Source organism: Felis catus, chromosome E2, assembly GCF_018350175.1.
Source record: "Felis catus isolate Fca126 chromosome E2, F.catus_Fca126_mat1.0, whole genome shotgun sequence".
Classification (NCBI taxonomy): domain Eukaryota; kingdom Metazoa; phylum Chordata; class Mammalia; order Carnivora; family Felidae; genus Felis; species Felis catus.
Window position 1 is genome coordinate 18444632 of NC_058382.1, and position 27661 is coordinate 18472292.

The 27661-nt window shown below is 42.2% G+C and overlaps 1 protein-coding gene and 1 long non-coding RNA gene across 8 annotated transcripts in view; one reads left to right on the plus strand and one right to left on the minus strand.

Annotated features, from left to right (window-relative positions):
* The first annotated feature begins 4514 nt into the window (after positions 1-4514).
* On the plus strand, positions 4515-25570 carry LOC111558049. Its single transcript, XR_002738547.2, has 4 exons — positions 4515-4669; positions 4977-5302; positions 6912-7036; positions 18889-25570. It is a non-coding gene; the product is annotated as an uncharacterized LOC111558049 (long non-coding RNA).
* ZNF599 (zinc finger protein 599) overlaps positions 25098-27661 on the minus strand; it is a 34356-nt gene continuing 31792 nt past the window's right edge. For 3 of the 7 annotated variants that reach the window (XM_045047121.1, XM_045047120.1, XM_045047119.1), the window contains one exon: positions 25101-27647. In XM_045047121.1, coding sequence (XP_044903056.1) covers positions 26122-27647 — 1526 coding nt within the window. In that variant the 3' untranslated portion in view covers positions 25101-26121. Of the gene's footprint in view, positions 27648-27661 lie in introns of all 7 variants that reach the window. The other 4 variants (XM_045047117.1, XM_045047118.1, XM_023245479.2 and 1 more) reach the window with 4 other exon arrangements.

Consider the following 27661-nt stretch of genomic DNA (forward strand, 5'->3'; position numbering starts at 1 on the left):
ATATTTAAACTTTGTATGCTATATTATTGTGTATTTTTGTATTATGTATTCTTAAGATACATAAATGTAAGAACTTTAAAATGGAAAATGTAAACACAATAGGATTAATTAAACACATATCTTTAAAAGAAATGTTTCTGTACCATTATACATTAGGATATCTTTACTTTTTTCTCTTTTCCAATAATACTTGTCTGAATCTGTAGCCTTTATGGCATTCTTTTCTTTAATGTAGTGGTAAATCTGCATACAATCAAACAAAATTCGCTTTGACTTGTAGATCTGGTCTCAGTAAGCCTATATTATACTCATTTTTGGTGTTAGCTCAGTGTTATATCAAGCTAAATATCCTTTCAACAGTGTTTGCGTATAGGGTACTTAGGATTTTACTAATGAACAACAGTACATTTTTAGCCTTGTAGGAATTGGTTTCCAGCTGCAAATTAGTGGAAAAATTAAAGGGTCTTATAATATTTTTAGTCTCAAAATAACTCTCCCAAAATGTTTACTAATTAGACTACAGTTGTTTAAACATGTGATACTCCTCTCTTCCAGGTGGCAAAACCTAATTTGTCTCCCATGGGGATTGGGCATAGTGACTGGAATGTAATAAACAATATGAAAAAGGAAGAACATTAACTTTACAGTGGAGAAATCTGGCAGGTACTGCCTTAACTAAGTGATCAGGGTTTGTATCACTGGACGTAAATCATGTTTATATTATGCATCCCTTGATATAATGAGGTGAAGACACTTCCCCTGTGTAGCGTTCTTCCCCAAAATATATAACATCAAATAATAATGAGAAAACATTGGAGAAACCCAAACTGAGTATCCTATTTTTTCTGTTTATTTTATTTATTTTGAGAGAGAGAGTATGTGTGTGTGTGAGCAGGGGAGGGCCAGAGAGAGAGGGAGAGAGAATCCCAAGCAGGCTCTGTGCTGTCAGCCCAGAGCCTGATGTGGGGCTTGATCCCACAAACTGTGAGATCATGAGCCGAAAACCACGAATTGGATGTTTAACTGACTGAGCCACACAGATGCCCGAGTATTATTCTAATATATATATAGCCTCTATATAGCCCCCTTCTCTCTCTCTAATATATATTATTATACATATCCATATAATACATACAATATATATGTGTATGTAGATAGGTAGATACAGATTACTATTCCTCAAAAGTATACAGGTCATGAAAGACAGTCCTGGAACAGAAAAGGATATTAGTGGAAAAACTGGAGAAAACCAAATAAAGTCTGCAATGTATTAAATAGCATTAAGCCAATATTAATTTCCTGCTTGGATAAATGTACATGGTTATAGAAGATGTTGACAATGGGAGATACTGGGTGACAGGCATAGGGAACATTCTGTATTATCACTAAAACTATTCTGAAAATAAATGTTTCAAAATAAAAAGGTTTTATTTATCAAATTTTTTTAATGTTTATTACTTATTTTTGAGAGTGAGACAACGTGTGAGCAGGGGAGGGGCAGAGAGAGAGGGAGACACAGAATCCGAGGCAGGTTTCAGGCTCTGAGCTGTCAGCACAGAACCTGATACAGGGCTCGAACTCATGAACCGTGAGATCATGACCTGAGCTGAAGTCAGACTTAACCAACGGAGACACCCGGGTGCCACTAAAATAAAAAGTTTTTAAAACTTCAAAGAAATCTTAAAAAAAAAAATTTTTTTTTTAACCTTTATTGATTTTTGAGACAGAGAGCATGAATGGGGGAGGTTCAGGGAGAGAGGGAGACACAGAATCGGAAGCAGGCTCCAGGCTCCCAGCTGTCAGCACAGAGCCCAACGTGGGGCTCGAACTCACGGACTGTGAGATCATGACCTGAGCCGAAGTCGGACGGTCAACCGACTGAGCCACCCAGGCACCCCAAAACTTCAAAGAAATCTTAAATTGTTGTGTATTATCACATTAACAAAATTATTAGAATTTTTATTTGTAAAAAAGTTATTAGCTTAAAGTAATAGTAGATGCAAATATAAAATCATAGATATTGAGTAGAAATTCTGCATTTCTAAATTGGTTCAAAAATATCAGCATAAACTTGAAGCATAATCTTTAAAAAATAGGTATATTAGCCCTTTCCACTGATAAGTTCTAAGTACAACCCAGTAGTTATAAGTCCCCCCTCAGAATGTGGAGGGAAATATTTATTGATTTATATGATATTATTTATTAAAATTTACAGTTATTACCATTACATTACCATATTATAATCAAACATTTTACACAATAACCATTTTTATAGTAATCCAGAATTTGGAGCTTATTCCAAAGCATTGGTGATTAGATTAATTTAAAGGACTGTCTTTCTTTTGGGGCTCCTGGGTGGCTCAGTTGGTTAAGCTCTCCATTTCGGCTCAGGTCATGATCTGAGTTCGTGGGTTCGTGGGTTTTAGCCCCACATCGGGCTCTGTGCTGACAGTGCAGAGCCTGCTTGGGATTCTCTCTCTCCCTCCCTCTCTACCCCTCCCCTGCTCTCTCACTCACTCTCTTTCAAAATAAATAAACTTAAAAAAAAATAAAGAACTATCTTTTTCTTGAAAGCCATATCAAAGTTGCTCCTGGTATGTTAAATGCCTTATGTAATTTAACTAAAATGTAAGGATGACATCAATGTTTTTAGTAGAAAACAATAGACTTTTTATAAACAAACAAACAAACAAACAAAAAATTCAAGTAGTTGGAACCGAAAAATTGGGGCATGGAGACACAGAGCTGACCAGCAATGATCTTTCGGGCTTCCGTGGACACCAATGTTATACATCTCATAGAGGGGTACAAGATGAATTACCACGAGAAGGTCAAGTAGAGATTTAAAGGAGATTTCACTGAGAAGTAATAAATGAATAAAAGCCAATATTCTTTTTTTAATTGAAAAGCGCTTCTTAAAGAATATATAACAGTTAATGACACCGTTTACTCTTTGGATTCTTGAAATAGGAGAGAGGAACAGGGAACTTAGATAAAGAATATTCACATTAACTTTGTAAACATATGGATTTGTTAAAAATGTGAATATACTTTTTATGACAGCAATTAATATTAGAGTGAAAATTTCAGACTAATAGAGAAGAAGCAAAGTAAGCCAAAAGACAAAGAGAAAGAAGCAGAAATCATTCTGAAGATGAGCAGGTAAATAACAAACAGGAAGTCACCTGACTTGGAGTGAGAACTCACACAGCTCATGTAAATCAGAGACAACTTTGCAGAAGCCTGTGATTCCAGAACCAGCTGTTTTCACTGATTGCTCCTGCCCTGCGGGAACGGGAGATATTCGAGGACAAATAAAGACCCATTGCATTCATTCCCCTGATCACAGGACTTTTCTCGGAGACTGTTAGAGCCTACATGTGTACATTTTGCTCCCTGAGGTGGCGATCTGGAAATATCAATCAATACTTATCAGGACAGGAGTTTTATTTATGAGAACAAACTGTCGGACTAATGTGTTCAGGGGTAAGGGGTGAGCACATTAGCAATTTGTATTTGGCAGAGGGGAATGTGAGTTCCTTGGTGGGAAGAAATGCAGTCAATTAGAAGGATAATTCTTAGATCAAAGAAATTTTAAAATCACAAACATTTTTGGGAAACAATTGTTAGTCTCATTTAACCATGACAGTCCCAATGGTGGGGGGAGCCTCCCCCCAACATACATACAAACTTATGTACATATCAGAAAATGTCCCTCAGACACCAAGTAACCGTTACTCCAGAATGAACGGTCATCATCTTATTGTTCTTCACTAGTGTTTAAAGAGTTCAGCATGAGCATAGTGATGTTATAAGTGTTTGATTAGTCAGGGGTAAGGTGCAGATTTTGGACAAAGCTATGTCAGGGAGGAAGGATGCCTAGAAGCCAGAAAGCAGGTAGAAAAGCCCACAGCGTGTCTCAGAAAGCTCTCTGGTCTTTCTTTCTCTAACCCAGGAAAGCAGAACTTTTTGTCTATCTCGTGGTGTTTTTTTTTTTTTAATGGCGTTTCCTGAAATATATTCTATTTCATCTAAGTTCATATATTTGTCTGAAAAGAACAGCCACTTATCAGATTGTGTTTCCTGCTAGGACAGTGGCTGCAGTTGTGGTTCATCTATACTTTCAGAGAATTAAGATGGTCTCTGAAACACATTTGAAAAGTGAGCCATTCCCAGCAGATCATTAATGTTGACTCATGAAGTTATCTAGAAAGACAGACAAGAATAGCTTGTCTATTATAATGTCTATAGCATTATTATCCTTATTAATAATGGAGGGGCGCAGGGTCGGCGCTGTGATCCCAGCCAGCCCGGGGAAGCGCTGGTGGCCGGTGCGGCGTCGGGGCAGAAGGCGCGAGCGGTGTCAGCCTTAGGAAGGAGGTGGCAGCGAAGAGCAGGTGCGCGCTGCGGAATCTTCGGAGCGCGGGGAGACGCAGGCGAGGGGGTCTCCTCGCTCCCGCCCCTCCACCACCAAGGCCGCGCTGCCCGGCGAACGTTGGGCTCCATCACCGCAACGGATGACAGAAAGGGTGCGCGAGCCAAGGGCGCGAAGAGCTAGCGGCTAAGGGCAAAGGGCGGGGTCCAACGGCCAGAGCCCGGCTGACTCGCTTGGGTTTCGAGCCTTCCGTCACCTAGCTCCAGACGTTGGGCACCAAAAGGGCCCCTCCAGGTGGGAGCTGTTCAGGAGGCTCTCGGGGCATCCGGCAGCCAGGCCTGTGAGCCCGCCAGCCCTTCCTCCTGGGGTCCCTGGAGGCAGAAGGGCCTCAAAGCCCAAGGCGGGAGCACTCCTGATCCTCCCACGGGGGGTTGCGGCTTACAGGGAGGGTTAGGGCGGTGCCGTCTCGCTGGGTGACCGACTGCGCCGTGGGGGGCTGGGGTGCAGCGGGCCAGGGCTAAGTGGGAGAGGACAGACCCGAGCAGCCGCGGCGCAAGAACAGCCGTGGAGCACACGCTTTCCCTCCCTCATCCCCATACAGGTAGTTCAGGCTCCCGACACCGCGGCCTCCAGGAAGGAACTGGTCTGGCGCCTCGCCGCGTCCCGCAGCCGGGGAAAGTACGAGCCGACAGCATCCCCGTCCGGCAGTGAGGTTTTGTGAGGCGGAAACAAGATGCCCCCGCCAGCCCGGATGCTGCTTTCCACATCTCTTCCTAGCAGGCAGGTCCTCTTCACGGCCTTTTTGTCAATTTGGTAAAACAGCACTTTCCCCAGGTTGTACAGGTGGCGGAGCCCCCATTTGAACCCAGTCCGTCTGATTCCAGAGTTCCTTAATTTAGCCACTGGATTGTGGTGCCTCCTTATCAGGTAGGCATCATGTATTACCATTACTTAGAGTCCTCGGGGTACTTAGGACACCTGTAATGAGCCCATGGGCTGCCTACTAGGCCTCTGGATTGGTTCACCTCTTAAGTGGGCCCTTGGCTACACTGGGCTCCAGGCTCTTGAGAAGATGCTGGGCAGAGACCCCAATTGCCAGCATATCCCCATAGGGCATTTCTTTTCTTACAGATCCTTGTAGCCGACCACATCGCTGTCTGTGCAGGGACAGGAGATACACATCAGATGAGTAAAGGATCCATCCTGGCTTAAAAAAGCCTTGTGCCCCAAGGGCACCCATATCCGTAGACCAGTTTTCAGGATCCTGGTCGAAACTGGCAATTTAACAATATTAATTTCTGCAGTCCACTGCATGGGACAGATCTGTATTAAATTAGGTGTTTTGAATTTTCTCTCCGCTATATTTTGAAGCAAGGGTCAGCAAATTACAGCCTGTGGGCAAAATTCAGCTCATAGCCTGTGAAGCTGAAGCCTGTTAACACCCTAAGCATTGTGTTAACATTTTTAAAGAGCTGCAAAGAAAAATATGTGATAGAGACTATATGTGAGCCACAGAATTTATATTATTTGCTATCTGGCCCTGTACAGAGAAACTACTGTTTCGTAGTTTTGTGGGTACAGGTCTTGAATAGCTTTTGCTAATTTATTCCTAAGTATTTTACGAGATTTGTGAACATTATTTTTTTTTGTGTTTGTTTTTGAGAGAGACAGAGTGCAAGAGGGGGAGGTGCAGAGAGGGAGGGAGACACAGAATGTGAAGCAGGCTCCAGGCTCTGAGCTGTCAGCACAGAGCCTGATGCCGGGCTTGAACTCACGAGCTCTGAGATCATGACCTGAGCTGAAGTCAGATGCTTAACAGATTGAGCCATCCAGGCACCCCTGTAAATGTTTTTTTTTTATTTTATTTTTGAGTAATCTCCATACCCAACATGGGGCTCAAACTCACAACCCCAAGATCAAGAGTTGCATGTTCCACTGACTGAGCCAGCCAGGCACCCTGTAAATGTTATTTTAAATGATCTCTTTATTCTTATTTATTTATATTTGAGAGAGAGAGAGCATGGGCAAGCCAGAGAGAGGGGCAGAGAGAGAGAGAGAGAGAGAGAGAAAGAGAGTGTTTTAGGTAGGCTCCATGCTCAGCTCAGAGCCTACATTGGGACTGATTCCCACAACCCTGGGGTTATGACCTGAGTTAAAATTAAGAGATGTTCAACCAACTGAGCCACCCAGTGGCCCCCAAATGGTTTCTTTTAAATAGGTTATTGGTAGTACATGGAAAATACATTTATCTGTTTATCTGTATCTACACAACACTCACACGTAAAATATACACACTATATAGATATATGGATGATATATACATATACATATACATATACATATACATATACATATACATCCAGATATAGACCTTGCTAAATTTACTTTTTACTTCTGGTGGTTTCTTTGCAGACTCCGTTGAGTTTTCTACATCCACATAGTATTTTCTGTAAATCACGTATCTCTGAATAAACATAGCTTTATTTCTGTATGATCTGCATGTCTTTTGTTTCTCTTTCTTACCCTACATTTGCAGAGACCAACAATTATCCGCACAGCAATACTGGGCACTTCTCTTCTAGTTGAGCTTTGTAGCTGACAGCACAGCTGTCTATGAGTGATCTTATCCCCTCTGGGAGAAGGAGAGGAGCTGCATTTCAGGTGGGTACAGTATCCACCCTGGCTTAAAAGCCAAGGACTGCAATATATCTTGTAATAATTGCATAACCAGCTTTTAGGGGCCTGGCTGAAAATGACTACTTACCAATATTAACTGGTCCAGTCCACTCGTATGATATATGGAGATATAGGTACAGCTAGAGATGGAGACATAGATGCAGATGATATATAGACATAAACATCTGTGTTTGTATCCGTATGAAGATAAGGTCTTTGCAATGATTTTTTGCATTTGACACCAAGAGCAAAGGCAACAAAAGCAAAAATAAACAAGGAGGACTACATCACACCAAAAAGCTTCTGCACCGAAGAAAGAAGGCAATGAAACGAAAAGCCAACTTGCTGAATGAGAAAAAGTAATTGCACATCGTATTCCTGATAAAAGATTAATATACAAAATATATAAAGACCTCGTACAACTCAATACCAAAAACACGGTATGATTTAAAATGAGCAGAGGACCTGAATAGACATTTTTTTAATAGGTACATGAAAAGGTGCTCAACATCACTAATCATCAGAGAAATGCATCAAAACCACGATGAGAAAAAAAAAAAAAAAAAACCGCCTGACACCTGTTAGAATGGCTATCATCAAAAGACAAGGAATAACAAGTGTTGGTGAGAGGATGTAGAGAAAGGGGAACTTGTGCATAATTGGTGAGCATGTAATTAGTGCAGCCAGTATGGAAACAATTATAGACATTCCTCAAAACATTAAAAAATAGAAGGGCGCCTGGGGGGCTCAGTTGGTTAAGTGTCTGACTTCGGCTCAGTTCATGATCTCACAGTTCGTGAGTTCGAGCCCTGTGTTGGGCTCCTCGCTGCCTGGGCAGAGCCTGCTTAGGATTCTCCCTATCTCTGCCCCTCCTCGACTTGTGCTCGCATTCTCTCTCTCTCTGATAAATAAATAAACTTAAAAAAAAAAAAAAAACAGAACTACAATGTGATCCTGCAATTTCACTTCTGGATATTTGTCGAAGAGAAGGAAAACACTATCTTGAAGAGGTATCTGCATTATTCACAGTAGCCAACCCATGGAAGCAACCAAGGTGTCCATCAATGTATTCATGGATAAAGAAGATGAATGGATAGGGATATTATTCAGCCCTAAAAAAAAAAAAAAAAAAAAAAGAATTAAATCTTGCCATTTGTGACAACATGGATGGGCCTTGAGGGGCCATTATGCTAAATGAAATAAATCAGACAGAAAAAGGCAAATAGCATTATGATCTCACTTTTTTTTTTTAACGTTTATTTATTTTTGAGACAGAGAGAGAGCATGAACAGGGGAGGGTCAGAGAAAGAGGGAGACACAGAATCTGAAACAGGCTCCAGGCTCTGAGCTGTCAGCACAGAGCCCAACGCGGGGCTTGAACTCACGGACTGCGAGATCATGACCTGAGCCGAAGTCAGACGCCCAACCGACTGAGACACCCAGGCGCCCCTATGATCTCACTTCTACATGAAATCCAAAAAACACTGAACTCCTATATAAAGAGAACAGATTGGTGTTTGTCAGAGGTAGGGGTTGAGGGTGTGTAGAATAAGTAAAGGTGAAGGTAGTCAAAAGGTACAAACTTCCAGTTATAAAATAAATAAATCCTGGATATGTAATGTACAGCATGATGACTATAGTTAATCATATTATATTGTATACTTGAAGTTTTCTAAGAGAGTATATCTTAAAAGTTCTTGTCACAACAACAAAAAATTATAACTATGTGTGGTGATGATCTCACCTAGACTTGTGGTTATCACTTTGCAATATATATAAATATCAAATCATTATGTTGTACATCTGAAACTAATATAATGTTATATGTCAATTAGAATTAATTCATTGCCAGACACCGTATCAATAGAATTTTTAAAAAATCATGATCATCTCAACAGATGCAGAAAAAAGCGTGTGACAAAATCCAACATCCTTTCATTAGAAAAGAACAAAGAATAAAAGTGAATCTCCTCGACCTGGTAAGGCATGGACAAAAACCCACAGCAAATGTGTACATAATGGTCGAAGATGGATGCTTTATCCCTAAGATGAGGAACAAGATTAGAAGGTCCACTCTCCCCCCTTTTACTCAATATTTTACTGGAGTCTCTAGCCAAGGCAATTCAGCAAGAGAAAGAAAAAAAATGCCATCCAAACTGAAAAAGCATAAGTAAAACTGTATCCACAGAGATATGCATCTTATATAGAGAGTATCTAAAGGAATACACTAAAAATATTTTTTAAAATGTTTAATGTTTATTATTTATTTTTGAGAGAGAGACAGACAGACAGAGTGCAAGCAGGGGAGGGGCAGAGAGAGAGGGAGACACAGAATGCAAAGCAGGCTCTGGGCTCTGAGCTGTCAGCACAGAGCCCGATGCAGGGCTCAAACCCACAAACCACGAGATCATGACCTGAGCCAAAGTTCGACACTTAACTGACTGAGCCACCCAGGCGCTCCAATACACTAAAAAAATATTAAAACTAATAAACAATTTCATCAAGATTACCAGATACAAAACACTATACAAAAATCAATTATCTTTCTATATACTTATGATGAACCAATAAAAAAATGAAATTAAGAAAACCATTTCATTTTCAATACCATCATAAAAATAAAATATTTAGGAATAAATTTAACAAGAAGTTTCCTGTTTATACTCTGAAGACTGCAAAAACACTGTTGAAAAAGATTTTGAAAGATATAAATAATATGAAAAACAACTCCTGTTCATGAATAAGATTTGATTTAAGGTGGTGAGACTTCCCAAACCAATCTGCAGATTCAACATGATCCCTGTTAGAATTCCAGTTGTCTTTTTTGTTGAGATTTACAATCTGATTCTCGAATTCATAAGGAATTGCAAAGGACCCCAATTAACCAAACGTCTTGAAAAAGAAGCACAGCGTAAGACTCACGCTTCTTTATTTCAAAAGCTACTACAATGCAGTGGCAATCAAGACAGTGTGGTATTGGTGTAGGGTAGATAGATGATGGAATAAATTAGGAGTCCAGAAATAAACCCATATGTCTATGGTCAACTTTTTTTTGATAAGGGTGCTAAGACCATTCAATAGGAGAAAAATAGTTTTTTCAATAAATGGTGGTGGAACAGCTAACTGTACAGCCACATGCAAAGGAATGAAATTGTCTTCTACCATTACCATTATCTTTTACCATATACAAAAATTAACTCAAAATGGATCAACTACCTAAATGAGTTAAAAACTTTATAGATAAAACTCTTAGGAGAAAACATAGGAGTAAATCTTCAGGACCTTTTGTTTGTTGTATTTGGCCAAGGATTCTTAGGTAAGATATCAAAGCACAAGCGAAAGAAACAGATAAAATGGATTAGATGAAAATTTAAAAACTTGTGCTTCAAAGGATACAATCAAGAAATTGAGAAGAAAAACCACAGAATGGAAGAAAATATTTATACATCATATATCTGATTAGGAACTTGTCTCCATATGCATGTAAGAAACACAACTCAATTAAAAAAAAAAAAAACAGACAAAAAGAAGAATCAAAAAATAGGCAAAGTACCCTCATGACCAATTTGCACATGAGATGTTCAACAGCATTAGTCATCAGGGAAATGCAAATCAAAACCACAATGATATACCATTTCATACCAACTAGGTTGACTAGAATCAGAAAGTAAGATAACAAATGTGGGGGAGAATATGGAGAAATTGGAAGCCTTAAACACTGTTAATGGGAATGTAAAAGGGTGCAGACACTTTGGAAAACAGTCTGTCAGTTCCTCAAAATATTAAGCATAAGAGTTATCCTATATCCCAGCAATTCTACTCCAAGGCATGGACACAAGAGAAATGAAAACATATGTCCACACAGAAACTGTATATGAATGATTATAGCATTATTTATAATGGCCAAATGGTGTCAACAATCTAAATGTACATCAACTGATAAATGGATAAATGAATGTGGTGTATTCATACAATAGAACATTATTTAGTCATAAAAAGGAACGAAGCATCGATACATGCTACAACATGGATGAACTTTGAAAACATTATGCTAAGTGAAAGAAGACCATCACAAAAAAAACCACATATTATATGATTTCATTCATATGAAGTGTCCAGAACATGGACTCTCTTGACACAAAAAGTAGGTTAGTGGTTTTGCCTAGAACTTGAAGGGGTAGGGAGATAGAGAGTTGTAGCTGAACAGTAGGAGGTTTCTTTTTCAGGTGATAAAAAATCTAAAATTGATTTTGGTGATGGTTGCTGGCCCTTGGAATTTCCTAAGTAAGGAGAGTAATAAAGGCGACTTTTGTCATGTTAATGATGTGGCTTTTGGAAAACCCCCAGGTAACCTCAGGATGGGGGGGAAGTATGTCAATAGAGAGTTGAAAGTTTCAGTCCCTCCACCTACCTCTGGGGAGAGGATCTGGAGAAAATCAAGTTCAATCACCAATGACCAATGATTAAGTCAACCATGCCTATGTCACAAAGCCTCCATTAGAAACCCAAGAAGGACAGGGTTTAGAGAGCTTCCCTGTTTGTGAATCAGAATGCATTTATGTGCCTAGAGGGTGGTGTACCCAAATTCCACAGGGAAAGAAACTCCTGTATTTGGGACCTTTCCAGACCTTGGCCTGTGTATCTCTTCATCTAGCTATTCATTCATATCCTTTAATATCCTCTATAGTAAAGTGGTAATCTAGTAGTGAGTAAACTGGTGTCCTGAGTTTTGTGAGTTGATCTAGCAAATTAATAGAACCTCTGGAGAAAGTCATGGGAACCTCCAGTTTATAGCCAGTCAGTCAGAAGCATGGGTAACAACCTGGGGTTTGTGACTGGCACCTGAAACAGAGGCAGTCTTGTGGGACTGAGCCCTTAACTTAAGGGATCTGACACTATCTCCTAGTGGATAGTGTCACAACTGAGCTAAATTTGTAGGACTCTGCTGAGAATTGGAGAACTTCTTGGTGTGTATGTAGAAAACCTACCCATCTGGTGTCAGAAGTAATGTGGCAGTGTAAATAAAAGTAGGAGAGAGACACACAGGAGCATGAGTTTATCCATTACAGTTGCACATATCTGTGATTCTACTGCAAACCATTGAACTATATACACTTTAATTGAGTAAATTGTAGGAGCATGTGAACTGTATCTCAATAAAGTTTTTTTTTTTAAAAAACCCAAATAACTACAAATATGAATAAAACTACAGCATGAATACAGATCTGACAGATATTGAAAGGATAATAAGGGACTAAAAAAAACCTTTCTAGGGGGTGCCTGGGTGGCTTAGTCGGTTGAGCGTCCAACTTTAGCTCAGGTCATGATCTCACGGTTTGTGAGTTCGAGCCCTGCGTCAGGCTCTGTGCTGACAGCTCAGAGCCTGGAGCCTGCTTTGGATTCTGTGTCTCCCTCTCTCTCTGCCCCTCCCCACTCATGCTCTGTCTCTCTCTGTCTCTCAAAAATAAATAAATGTTAAAAAAAAAAAAAAAAAACCTTTCCAGGAAAAGAACTGCAGGCTCAAATGGGTCTACTGGAAAATTCTATCAAACACAAGGAAGAAATTTTGCCAGTGTTCTTCTTCTGCACATTCTTTCAGAAAATACAGAAAAAGGAATATTTCCTAGCTTGCTCTGTGTGGCCAGCATTACTCTAACACCAGAATTTAACAAGAAAAGAATACAACGGATTAGTAACTCTCTTGAACGGATATTAAAAATTCTTTCACAACATTTTAGGAAATTTAAATTCAGCCAAATAGTAATTTGTGTTCTCTTTCTCTCTTTTTCTCAGTTGGTCTGGTTAGAGGCTTATTGATTTTATTGATATTTCAAAGAACTATCTTTTGAATTCACTGATTTTCTCTATTTCCTGTTTTCAATTTCATTGATTTTTGCTCTAATTCTTATTTCTTTTCCTGTGCTTACTTTGGATTTAATTTTCTCTTTTCCTTCTAGCTTCCTAAGGTTGAAACTTAGATTATTGATTTTAGATCTTTTCATCTTTTTGAATATAGGCACTCAATACTATACATTTCCCCCAGGCACTGCTTTCACTATATCCCAAAATTTTTGATAAGCTGTGTTTTCATTTCCATTTAGTTCAAAATATTGTTTAACCTGTCTTGATATTTCTTCTTTGATCTATGTGTTATTTACAAGTGTGTTGTTTAATCTCCTTGTATTTGGGGATTTTCCAGTTACATTTCAGTTATTATTTTCTAATTTAATTCCAGTGTGGTTTAAGAGCAGACATTGTATGAATTATAATCTTCTAAATTTATTAAGCTCATTTTATGGCCCAATATATGGTCTACCTTGTTGAATGTTCCATGTGAGCTTGAGAAGAATTTGTATTCTGCTGTGGTTGAATGAGGTGGTCTGTAGATGTCAATTATATGTAGTGAATCTATCATGGCATTGTGTTCAACTTTGTCCTTACAGGTTTTCTGCCTGCTGGATTTGTCCACTTCTGATAGAGGGGTTTGTTAAAGCCTCCAACTATGATAGTGGATTCATTTCCTTCTTCTTACTGTTTTACCAGTTTTTGCCTCCTGTGGTATAGCATGTTCTTGTTATGCGAATATATGTTCAGGATTATTATGTGCCCTTGGAGAATTGACCCCTTTATCATTATATAATGCCCCTTATCCCTGATAATTTTCCTTGCTTTGACATCTGCTCTGTCTGAAATTAATATAGCTACGCCTGCTTTCTTTTGATTGGTGTTAGCATGGTATAGTTTTCTCCATACATTGACTTTTAATCTATATGTGTCTTTACATTTAAAGTGCTTTTCTTGTACACAACATCCACTTGGGTTATGGTTTTTGATCCATTTTGACAATCTCTGTCTTTTAATTGGTGAATTTAGCCCATTGATGTTAAAAGTGATTACTCCTGTGTCAACTGAAAAATGTTAGGAGGCAATAACTAAGCAAAAGCCTTCATTTGGGATCAAATAATTACAATTTGGGGTACCCAGATTTGGGTAGCAACCCAAATAGTGTCCCACTAAGTAGGAGAAACAGGGGTGTTTGAAAGACAAAAGGAATGCATGTACATGTTTACAAAGAGTTTGTATTGGTGTTGGCAGCAGAAAACTAATCTTGGCCAAATGTAATTGCTTGCTAAAGCTATCACTAAGCAAAAACAAGTCGTTTCTGCAGCCAATTGTAGGTGTTTGTGCAGAGTCCTTGGAATATTTGCAGTTTGGCCCAGTTCAAGAGTTCACGGTTCCACTTGGTGAGGCCCTGCACATTGAAGCCCATTTTGTTAAAGGCTCCTTTTTAAAACTCCTTGACATAAATGACTCCATTTTATTTCACCTTTTATATAGTTGGATTAACATTTACTTTATTTGGTACTGATTTCCTATTTATTGCCCTCTTTCTATGTTCCTGTTTTTTGTCTTCTACTCTCTTCCTGCCTCAACTGAGCATTTTATATTACTCCATTTCTTTTTTTTTTTTTAATAACAAGTGTATTTCTCTTTTTCCCTCTTAGTGGTTGCCCTAGAGTTTGCAATATACATTTACAACTGACCCAAGTCTACCTTCAGGTAACACTATACCACTTCACAGGTAGTGTATTTTCTAATAACAAAATAATCCAAATTACTCCCTCCCATCATTCGTTTCATCTATATACAAGCATGTGTAATGATAGATAGATAACATAATCCCATATAATCAAATTATTATTATTTTTAAACAAACTGTTATCTGTTAGAACAATTAAGAATGAGAAAAATAAAAACTTTTTTTTTACCTTCACTCATTCCTTCTTTGATGTTCATCCTTTCTTTGAGCAGAACTGAGTTTCTGTCCTATATTATTTTACTTCTCTCTAAAGAACTTCTCTCTCTATATATATATATACGTGTGTGTGTGTGTGTGTGTGTGTGTGTGTGTGTGTGTGTGTGTGTGTATTTGCAAAGCAGGTCTACTGGAAACAAATTCCCTCAATTTTTGTCTGAGAAAGTCTTTATTTCTCCTTCACTTTTGAAGCATAATTTCACCGAATGTAGAATTACAGGTTAGTGGGTTTTTGTGTTTTTTTCCTCTCAACACTAAATTTTTCACTCCATTCTTCTGTTTGCACAGTGTCTGTGGAGATTCAGATGTAATTCCTTGTTGCTCTAGGTAAGGTGTTTTCTCCCCACACCCTGCCTCTTTCAAGATTTTTTCTTTTTTCTTTTTAAATGTTCATTTATTTTTGAGACAGAGAGAGAGAGAGAGAGAGAATAAGCAGCGGAGGGACAGAGAGAGAGATACACACAGAATGTGAAGCAGGCTCCAAGCTCTGAGCTGTCAGCACAGAGCCGGATGCGGGGCTTGAACTTACCAGCAGTGAGCTGAAACCAAGAGTCAGACACTTAACCTACTCAGCCACCCAGGTGCCCCTCAAGATTTTTTCTTTATCTTTGATTTTCTGCAGTTTGAAAATGATATGTCTAAGCGTAATTTTATGGCCTGTTGTTTTCTGAGCTTCTTGGATCCCTGGTTTGGTGTCTGACTTTAATTTGGGGAAATTCTCAGTTACTGTTTAAAATATTTCTTCAGTTACTCTCTTTCTTTCTCCTTTTGGTACTCCCATTGTGTGTATGGTACACCTTTTTAGTTGTCCCACTTTCTTGATTATTCTGTTGTTCTTTTTTTTTTTTTTTTTTTTGTCTTTGTTCTTTTTGCTTTTCAGTTTTGTATGTTTTTATGGAGATATCCTCAAGCTCGGAGATTTCGGTCTTCAGTTGTGTCTGGTCTGCCGGTCAGCCTAGCAAAAGCACTCTTCATTTCTGTTACAGTGTTTTATCTCTAGCATTTGTTTTGGTTCTGTCTTAGGATTTCCATCTGTCGGCTCCCATCACGCATCTGTCCTTGTATGCCGGCTACTTGATCCATTAGAGCTCTTAGCATATTAATCATACTTGTTTTATTGATAATTGGATCTGATAATTCTAACATCCTTACCAGTTCTGGTTCAGTTGCTTGCTTTCTATCTTCAAGCTGTGGGGGGGGGGGGGGGTGCCTTTGGTTTTGGTTTTGTTTTGGCCTTTTAGTAACGTTTTCTTGTAATGCCTTATTTTAGTAATCCTTGTAATGTTTCCCTGATAGGTGAACATGAGGTACTGGGTAACACGGAGCTGCTGTAAGTAGGCCTTTCGTAATGTGGTGGTGACGTGTCGGGGGAAGACGAGCGTTTTAGAGTCCTCAGTTGTCAGGATTTTAGGAAGCCCGTGCTTCTGCACGGTGAACTTCACAAGTGTTCCTCAGCTTTTTTCTCCCCTCTCAGGTGGGACAGGATGGCTGGAATAGGCTGGAGTTGGGTATTTCCCTTCTCCCACGTGGAAGGCTTAGAGTGGACTGGAGCGGGGTATTCTCTTCTCCAGTAATGTGGAAGCTGGAGCTGACTGGCGTTATGTCTTTTCCTTGTTCAGATCACTTAGGCTCTGGTTAACTAGTTTCTCTGGAGGGTGGGCCTTGTTAAGAACAGAGCGCTCTGGGGTGCCTGGGTGGCTCAGTCGGTTGAGTGTCGGACTTTGGCTCAAGTCATAATCTAACGGTTTGTGAGTTCAAGCCCCACGTCAGGCTCTGTGCTGACAGCTCAGAGCCTGGAGCCTGCTTCGGATTCTGTGTCTCCCTCTCTCTCTGCCCCTCATTTGCTTGCTCGCTCTTTCTCTTTCTCTCTCTCTCTCTCTCTCAAAAATAAAACATTAAAAAAGACTTTTTAAGCATTTCAAAAAAAGAACAGAGTGCTCTGGCATATTTCAAAAATAATTCCTCATTCCCTCCTCACCCCACACACATCAGAGTACAAGGGGATTTTTCTCTGCTATTGACTATGGGGACCTGGTCAAGTTCCCGGAAATACTACTCACTGCAGGGACCTCCCTGTGGAGGTTCTCCAGGAGTTTTTAACTTACAGATTTGTCCACATTGTGCTTCCAGTAATTTGTCAACAACGGTTCAGGTTTTCCACCCTGGCACTGGTTCCCACAGTGGTTCCCACTCATGAATCTCTGCTCTGGTAAACCACGACTCCCCATATTCACTTGTCTCCCCAACCCTGGACAGCTGTTTTCCCTGGGTCCTCACCTCTCTCACAGATCGAAGAAGAGTGGTTGATTTTTTCTAAGTTTATTTATTTATTTTGAGAGAGAGAGAGTGGGGGTAGGACAGAGAGAGAGAGAGAGAGAGAGAGAGAGAATCCCAAGCAGGTTCCATACTGTCAGCGTAGAGCCCGACGGGGGGCCTGAACTCACAAACCACGAGATCATGACCTGAGCCAAAATCAACACATGCTTAACTGACAGCCACCCAGGCACCCCAAAAGTGGTTGATTTTTTAGTCTGTTCAGCTTTTTTCCTTATTAGGATAGAGTAATGACTTCCCAACTCCTTAAATGTGGAACTGAAAGTCCCCTCATCTTCTTTTTTGGGTGGGGTTTCTGAGGAATAGGTATTCGTAGTTTTATGTCTTTCTTACCTGCTCCCAAATCCCTATCAGCAACCCCTCCAGTCTTATTCTTCTGTCTCTTCTACTATATTGTAAATTCCTTTGGGGAAACTCTATGTTATTAGGCTCTCGCAGCACAACGTCTAGTGTAGAGTCATCACTGAATAAATACTTAATAAAATAATATGTAAAAGATGAGGAAAACACTTGTATTTTTCTTTTTTCCCCAGCTTTAGATAGTTCTTATAGTATGAATTGTCTTAGAAAATACTACGTTTTTAAGAATGAAGTCTACTGAAGACAGCAAGGACTCTACAGCCAGCCAGGACTGGGTGATATTATAACTATTGTAATTTGCTATTTTAGGGACTTAGAGTAATGCCAGGCCAATTATTTCTTCCAAAAAGACTTATTATAACTCGTTATTCCCTGGAAAAGAGACTCTTTTCTGAATTTTTATGGAGCATGAAAACACTCCTATACAATATGAGACATTCTAGACCTAAAATTTCCAATAATTACAAAGCAGTAGTGAGCTTTTTCTTCCTTTGTTCTTCTAGGTGTGAGAGCCCAGATGCCACATCCTTCCTCTCTCGTAGAGTTATTGAATGTGTGGGAATGATTGCCCAAGTCCAGATTAAAGAGAAAGATGCCAACGAGACACTTAATTCTTTTTATAAATTATTAAATGTGTTTTCTGAATGTACATTAGGGATGACCCGACCTACAGTGAAATCAGAGTGACGGGACAGCAGCACCCGCCTCTCCTCTGAACTTCACTTCCTTGTTTCAGACATTGGCAGATGCAATAGTAAAGTGTGGCTATACCACATCCATATATATATTTTTTCTTGTTCTCATTAATTAATCTGCTGCTTGTACATTTTTGTTCTTTTACTCAACTGTGGAGGAAAAATTGACCTGTATGAGTGGTGATGTGTTGAGCCAGGCTTAACTTTTCAAAGTTCTGTGGTTCAGCAAATAGGATGTGGTATATCCTTATATAAGATAAAATACTACATGTGTATTGGAGAAGCCTGCACCATAGATAATATACATATATTACATAATATATGACTATACACACGTGTGTATATATATATATACACATATATATATAACATGTCATATTATATACTATTTATATATATATACACATATATATATACATATATATATATAACATGTCATATTATATACTATTTAATCTTGGTAAGAAAAGGCTCATTGAGGCAAATGCAGAAGAAGACAGCTTTAGGCAGCGAGAGGTCCTGCCCATCCAAGAATAGAGGAAAACTGGCCCGCAGCTTGAGTTTGCCAGGCTAACAGTTGCAACCAGGGAGGACATGGTTGATACTTACTGATCTCTTTCTTCTTTCCACAGCATAACTTCTCGTGGCCAGCGTGTTGACTTCTGATCAGCCTCATCTGAGACGACACCGTTTTACACATACACAAATGCCCCGAGATATCGGGCTTCAGCTTGCTCTAGAAGAACAGAGTGCGGGTTAAGTTTGTTTGACATAACTGGAAGGACCGAGCCTCTTCCCATTAGTGGCAATTAGGGGTCCCGCCCCATTTCTAGATAGCTTTTGCGGAGATATTGTTTCTTTCAGGAGAAGAAAATGAATGGGTTGGTGATCCAATACTTCTGTCTCTAAAGAAACCTGGACAGGTGACAAAGGTGCCCCAAGGCAAGAGAGCTGCGTGCTGTGCTCTAAAAGACAGCAGCAAAAGTGCTGAAGTTCAGCTACTTCCTTAGTGGTGTTCATACTCCACATCAAAGAGAGTACTCTGTCTAGGCAGACCCCAGATGTTCTGAATGAAAGGGAAAATAGAGAATCCTCTTAAAATTCTACGGTGCTGTCCCTTGAGACTGCAACAGATGTACTCTGACCATGAGTGCCCCAGCCGCTCAGTGTGACAGTGGGAACAGAAATATCCAGGAGTGCAGGTATGACGCTGTCTCTTTCTACCGTGTCACCTGTGTTTGGACCGTGAGCCTCAGGTGCTCTGACATTCGCATTTCCAGTCACAGGTATGATGCCAGCCCCTCAGACAGCAGTAGATGTGCTCTGGCCAGGTGGACGCTCGGTGTCTGCTGGAGGGTGGGAACAGAAGGGTCTCGTGGCACGCATGCATTTCTTCTCAGTGGTGCAGCCTTCTCCAATAGTAACAGGGTTCCGTGATTAGATGGGTTCCAGGTGCTCGGACAGGATGCAGGAAGAGCAGTCCAAACACAGTTATGGGGTTGGGGTTGGCCCCTCCCATTGCAAAACACCTACTCCTTCAGGTAGGACCCAGGAGCCCTGACTGCAGATAGGAACGTAAAGGCCCCCAGGCGGAGCTATGGAGTCCAACTGACTGCAATAGACGTACCCTGCTTGGAGGGGTCCCAGGTGATCTGAACACAAATGTCTTATGGCACATGTACCTCCTCAGTGATGCTCTCTCCTCCAGTAGTAGTAGGCATGTCATGGCTGGGCTGGCTCTAGGTGCCCTCATTATAGGTAGGAAGGAAAGCGTTTCCAAGGACAGATTTGCCGTCTACAGTGCCGGCCTCTCCGATTGCAACAGGGATGCAATAGGCTGACAGCGTCTCCCAACACGAGCCATGGCGCTGGGTGTCCCACAGGGTCTTGCTCCAAAGCTGAGTGTTCCAGACAAGGAGCTGCAGCCTGGGACATACACACTGGCCCCAAAGCTGCCACGATCTCAAAGGGCGCGCAAGCCCCGTAACCCCAAGTGGGTCTGAAGTGCTACTGGCAGAAGGTGAGCTGCAGTTCTCAGTGCTGTGCGCGTCGGCGGCAGCTCCAGAGCAGGACAGAGCGGCCGTGCCAGTGGGGAAAACAACTGAAGTGTCACCAAAAGCTGGCTGGGTGTTGACAGAGATGTAAAATTTGGAATATGGGAGCGTCGGACTCCCCAGAGCTGACTGCCGTTGGGTTCCAGGGCCGCAGTTCGGGCTAAGGAAGGAGGTCCTGCTGGGGCTGCCAGGATTCCCAAAGGGAAAGAGCTGTTAAAGCTGTCAAGAAGAGGCCAGAATCAACAGGCTGGGAATTGAGGACGTTACCTATATTGACTTCATCAGAGTCCAAGGCAGGCTTGGAGGGTGCGTCTGAAGAGTCCCGGAGTGAGGCTACTGCAGAGGCAGTGGTGGGTGGGCCAGAAAAGACAGGGGCATTGAAGAGAGTAGCTTCCTATTGCTGCCCGTATAGGCTCCCAAACTGCAGCTAAAGGGTGACCCCTGCCCCAAAAGGAAGGGCCGCTGGCCATCTAAGCAGGTGGGCTGGTGGCAGCTGTGGCCTTTGCAGGGGTTATTTGCGCCACGCTGAGAGCGGCCTGGTCACGTGGGAGGGAGCTCGCGCTGGATCCTGGTGGAGACCTGGGGATGAAAGCCTGGCAAGGCAGAGTGCTGTCTGTGGCCGTCATACCAAAGTCCAAAGCACCCTCTGAGGTCCAGTCCGCAGATGGGCTGACTGGGCCATTGAGGGGGACTGCAGAAGCAGTGATGAGCTGGCTGGTAAAGACAGGGGACACTAGTGAAAGAGACTTGAAGAGGAGTCTGTAAGGAAAAGGGAAGAGAATCCACACACATAGATGTAGGTGACTCGGTTCTCCAGAGGGCAGGCCTGAAGGAGAAGGTGCTAGGAGGTGGTAAGCGAAGTAGAAGACCCTGCAACTGTGACTGCGGAACTGGAACGCAAAGGGCCTCTATTCTCATTATTAAGCAGAACCCCAAAGATGGGCCAGAATCTGTAAAGAGCGACGGTAGGAATAGCAAAAGGACGGTTAGACCCTCTGCGTCTCATTTCGTGATGGAGATCTGGTGTGGGGGTAGGTAAAAGGGCAGGTAGGATTGGGGCCAAACAGACAAGCAGGGCAGGTCAGTGACTGCTGATTTGGTAGTTTCTGGAATCTGCAAGGGGAAGGTGGCCAATGGCGAAGTAAGCGCATTCCCTGTGAGAGCGGGCACGCCGAGGGGAACTGCTGTCTGAGGTGGTCTGAGTTGTATCCTCCAACCCTGTGGCTGCATCTTCCTTGCGGTGCTGTGTTTTCTCCAGGCTGATGTCTTCGGCAATGACCGTACAAGGAAGGTGGGGGGGCGGAAGCCTCTCACTTCGACCCCACGGCGGTGGCAGTAGCAGCAGCAGTGGCAAAACTCGTGGCGTTGGCATTTTGTTTCTAGGACCTGCAACCAACCGGTGTGGCTGGGGAATTTCTCCTTGACAGACTCCCTAAAAGCCTTTCTCTCTTGAGTCTTTTTCTTTGACTTCATAAGGTTAGAGAGCTGAGTCCGTGGCCTTCATCAAGTTCGTCCTTCCTCACCCTCTCTGGTAGTAGGGGCAGGAAATGGCAGGGCTAGACACACCTGCCGCCCCTCTGCCTCACTCCTGCAGACAAGCGGGAGGCCTCCAACAGGGCTGTACCGCCTTTGGGTAAGGAGTTCATGGAAGGCGTCTGTGGTGTCTTACCCAAGCTACCTTCTTGGAATAGAAGTTTCCCTTCTGAGGCTCAGGATGCTCCCAAACGTGCGACAACTTCTTCTGTCGCCAGAGACCTAGATCTTGATGGTATGTGCTCACCCCTAAGGGGGCCCCTTTCTGGAAGTCCCGGCTTTTGCACGCTTTTCTATGGTCTTCTTTTGATATCCCCTTCCTTCACGCCCCTGGTGACTTCAGCTCAGTTTTTTTTTTTTTTCTTAAAGTGAAAAAAATTTTAATTCCTTTCTTTCTTCTGAGAGAGGGAGCATGTGGGCACAGCAGAGAGAGCAAGACAGAGAGAATCCCCAGCAGGCTCTGAACTGGCAGTGGGGAGCCCGATGTGGGGCTCAAACTCACAAACTGTGAGATCATGACCTGAGCTGAAATCAAGAGTCGGATGTTCAACCGAGTGAGCCACCGAGGCGCCCCTTTAGCTCAGTCTCCTTTAAACAAGGCTCTGGAGGGTGACTGGATGGCCCTGGCCTTACAGAGGTGACTACCTGATTAGATGACAAAGGAGGAAGAGAGTCAGTGTGTGTCCAGGAGGAGGGATCTTTAGCATTCCCGAGTGGACAGACACTATGAGGCACACGCAGAGAGCAGCGGCTCCTTCCGAGCGTCCCCCCAGGGCCACCAGAGAGGAGCGCTGAGGCTGCCTGGTCCGATACCACCCATTTGGCAAAGGGCCAGACCCAGGCAGAGATGCCTGGGGCAAGGGCCAAGGAGAGGTGCAGGGTGATCTCAGCCGGAATGAGAAGCACATGTGTGGGAGGGTGGGGGGACAGGGCGAGAGAGAAGCTTGCTGGGGCAGTTGCCCATGAAGGACGATTTGTGTGCTGTTGGGAGTGTGGTATGAAATGTGGAGGGCTCTCCTGGCTCCGCGCTCCTCCTTGGCAAAACGTGCACCGTTCGGCCTGAGGCTTGTGGCGCAGCACTGGAACCTGGGACAAAAAAGCACACCAGCTAAGCCCACACCCACAAAGGGCATGAGGAAAAGTTGCCAAAGGCAAAGGGCAGGGCCCAGAGACCGAAGCCCGGCAGGACTTTCTAGCATTTCCTGACCTCCCACTGCTGGGTGCAGGTTCCAGACGGGCCTGGCAGTTTGGTGAGACTGTTAAAGACTCTAAATTCCGAGAGCCCACAGGACTGCCACCTCGGTGCCTAACTGGAGGGCAGAGGCAGAGGCAACCTGTGGTTGGGAGTCAGCCGGCCCATTTCCCTACGGTCACCAGAGGACAGAGCCTGCTCAGGGCCACGGCAGGGGAGCATCCTAGATCTTGCCAAGAAGGCTGCGACGTGCCTGAAAGAAAATGCGTATGTTAGATAGATGAGCTTCATTCAGTCATGAGTCATACTGCTATTAACTCTGAGTCCAATGTTAATGAATCAACAGTATAGCACATCCAAAAGGAGGAAGAAACTCACTGGTCTGTAGATGAAGCCGCTCAAGAAAGTGTTAATAGTAACTTGTATAGTGTGTGGTGAAGCAATGAGAAAGATATGAAAGCAGCTGAAGTTGTGGATTTGTGAGATGAAGGAAAAAAAAGGATAGGAGAGCATTATTGTGAGCTGAAAGCCAAAACTGAGAGTCATGTTACCCAGATGGGGAAAATGTTAAAACCCTGATCCGCCAGTGCTAGTTGGCTTGCACATTTCAAGAGGCAATACATTATAAACAGTGTTAAGGCAGGTCCTGCAGATCAGGAAATGTTACAGGAAAAGCATTAGGGGGAAGAGTAGGTTTCAATGCCAACGAGACTGGCTTGTTTTACTAGGCTTTTGGCAAAGGAACGTATATAATGCAAATGGCCTCCAAATCACCAGTCTTCAAATTATTCAAGTATTGTGCAATCTTGCAGTTGTGTGTCAATACCAACAGCAACCAACTTTAAGTACGAGCCCATAAAGGTGTAGAGAACTTCAAATCCACCAGAACTTAAAAGGAAACTCTGGTTCGGGAGTTCGGCATATGCCATACACCAGTCCGCTGCAGGTGGAACAAAAAAAAATCTGAGAGATGTCAGAAGCATTCTGGGATGCTTCCACAACTGCTCATCCAAGAAGCTGTATTTACTGCTATCTCCAGGGCAAATACTTTGCCTCCAGGGTCGTGTTAATTTTGGAGAATGCCCATTGGCCCATTGTTACGAACTCGCAAATGCCCACCCCAACCTAGATGTTCTTTTCATGCCCCTAAACACTGTCATCCAACCTCTCAATCAGGACATGACATAAAAGCTTTCGTGGTACGCCACATGAGGGAGCTTTATACTAAAGCTTACAACACCAACAAAGAAACATGGTGGTTACCATGACGGACTATTGCAGTCGGTCACTATGCGAACTGTCACTGGTTACTGTGTTGGCACAGTCTGGAGACTGTCCCAACAGCGGCACAGCTTGGACAGCTTGTCCCAACAGCTTGGCACAGTCAAGCAGACTACTTTCAGGAACTTGGGAAAATGGCAAAACTGCCTGGAAATTTTCAAAGGCTTTGAAGGTATTACATAAAACATAAAGAACAGTGTCAAGTACATAATGCCTATCACATGGCAAGTAAGTGGAAAAACTCCCAATGACGTGAGGGAAGATGTGGAAGAAATACTGACAGAGAAGGTGGTAGAACCCACAAATAAAGACCCAGGAGAGATAGCCAAACAAGGCACTGAAGTCAGTGATGATGAGGATGGTGATGAAAATCACTCTACCACTGAATGAGTCGCCTTTCTCGCAGCAGCCATATATCAGAAATTCTACTTTGGAAAGATGTTCCATGACATAAAAGAATGTGACCCAATGGTTGAATGAAGCCTCATGCAATTTTTCAAGCCACTTCACAAAAGGAAACTGCTGATGTCGACAAATGACAAGAGTCAAATTCCTGAGGTAGAACTGATACCCCACACTCACTGTCTTCCTCTTCTGCAGAATAAATACCATCAACTATGCCAAGGTCAAGAGGTTTCTTCCGAGTGCACTGCTCTATCACCACATATCCAACAACTCTATCAAAATTAGTTTTAGTTAATGTCAATCTTTGATTAATTTTAACTTTTCCGGACTTTCTTCGCATGACTGTACACTATAACACAGTGAATGTGTTCACGTTACTGCTTACTGTGTTTATTGTGTGTGAATACTAAATTATGTATACTTTCTGTGTGTATCACTGAGTTAAAGCAGTATAGTAACAGACTAAGTTACACAAAATGATGTAATTGAAATATTTTTATTATAAGGAAATACTGCATATAATTTATTTCTAGGGAACATGTATTAAATAAATGTCTTTTAAACAGAAAAAAAAAATTCCATAATGGGTTACGCATTGATTGGTTGATGAAAATGTGAACAGAGGCTCACAGGAACCTAGGAGCTATGGCTCACTATTCACCAATTCAGTGTTTGTGATCAATGTATAGAATACAACTACAATGAATAACAAGAATTGACTCTGTGCGTGTGTGTGTGTGTGTGTATTTAAGTATTTCATGACTCAGGCCTCTACATCTCTCACAAACATTTATGCTCAAGGGTAAAAATCACAATGTTTTCGAATAAAAAAAAAAAAAAAAAAGCTGGCAGCAGAGCTGCCTTCAATGGTCCAACTCTCCTGACTACGGGTATATAATAAACACATAAAGGAGATGAGGTATTTTTCATCTCTCATCCCCCCCGCCCATATCCCCACCACCCCCCAATGACAAATTATCACAAGCTTGGCAGGGAAATTAGAAGCCATACACGCATTTTGTTTTCCTTTCTTTTCTACATCTCCTTCACTATGTCTCATTGTACTTTTAAGATACTTTTGATATGGTTCTGTAGTATAAACATGGGAAGAATTCTTGACATTTTTCCTAAATGCATAACCACTGGGTCTCTCTTCTGGATCAACCTCAGGGGTAGTTAAAGCTCTAGGCTTGGTCAATTTCTAAGACGACCTTTGAGAGGACCTGCCACAAAGAAACTTTCACAGGGATGACGATTATGATGTTTCTCTTCAGTATGAATTATCAGATAGGAAAATACTTCTCTGGCCAAAATGTTTTCCTGAATAGTTATATTCAAAAGAAAAGGTATTTCACCAGTACGAGTTCCTTAAAATTGAAGTAAATGACTTGCAAAGGCCTTTACACTCTGGTATGAATTTTTCGATGGTGAGTAAAGGATGAACTGTGGCTGAAGGTTTTTCCACATACACCACATTCGAAGGGTTTCTCTCCAGTGTGAGTTCTCGTGTGTTGAGTTAAGGCAAAGTTGTCACAAAAGGCCTTCTTACAGTCTTTGCATTCATATGGTTTTTCTCCAGTGTGGATCCTATTATGACGAACAAAATTTGCCGGTTGGGTAAAGGCCTTCCCGCATTCTCTGCATACATAGGGCTTTTCGCCAGTGTGAATCCTCATGTGTCGAGTAAAGGAAGAACTATAGTAAAAAGCTTTTGCACACTGTTTACACTCCAAGGGTTTTTCTCCAGTGTGGGTTCTATTATGTCGGATAAAAACCGAGTGGTGTGTAAAGGCCTTTCCACATTCACTGCATTCGTAGGGCCTCTCACCAGTGTGAATCCTCATGTGCTGAATTAAAGAAGAGCTATCACAAAAGGCTTTCCCACACTCCTTGCATTGAAAGGGCTTCTCTCCAGTATGAGTCCTCTTATGCCGGACAAAAGTGGAGCGGTGAGTGAAGGCCTTTCCACATTCACTGCACGCATAGGGTTTCTCTCCAGTGTGAATCCTCATGTGTTGAATAAAGGATGAGTTGAGGCAAAAAGCTTTTCCACATTCTTTGCACAGAAAGGGTTTTTCTCCTGTGTGGGTCATATTATGCTGGATAAAAGTGGAGCGGTGAGTAAAGGCCTTTCCACATTCACTGCACTCATAGAGTTTCTTTCCAGTGTGAATCCTCATGTGTTGAGCAAAGGAAGAGCTGTAGTAGAAGGCTTTCCCACATTCTTTGCACAAAAAGGGCTTTTCTCTAGTGTGCGTCATATTATGCTGGATAAAAGAGGAGCGGTGGGTGAAAGCTTTACCGCATTCTTTGCACTCATAGGGCTTATCTCCGGTGTGAATGCGCTGGTGCTCTGTGAGGTGAGACCTGCGTTTGAAGGCCTTCCCACACTCCACACACTTGTATGGTTTTTCCCCAGTATGAAACCTCGTATGTCGAATGAAGTCGGCCATATAACGACAGGCTTTCCCACATTCGCTGCATTTATAGGGCTTCACTCCGGCGTGAATCTGTTGATGCCGAACAAGGGCCCAATTCTTGCTAAACCCTTTTCCGCATTCTTTGCATTTATACAGGTTATTCCTTGCATCGGTCACAGGGTCTTTTCTGGGTCCTTGGCAATCATGTTCATGTAGATCATCTTGTATAGTGACTCGCTCCTGTAAAATGGTTAAACACAAACTATCATCTGTCTCCAAATCATCATGTTTATGGCTCAACTTCCTAGGGCATGTCTCCTCGTGGGGATCTGTTCCTGGCCTCAAGTTTCCTTCCTGCATTTCTGATAGCTTTTCCCGATCCCTGGCTTGCCCCAACCTGGAATCCCTCGAGGCTCCCTGTGTCATTTGTTCCTCAAAAGGGGCTTCCTCAGTGAAGGCCAGCTGAGAAGCAGTAAACTCTGTGGTCTCAGGTTTTGCTTTTTCACCTGAAGGAAATCCA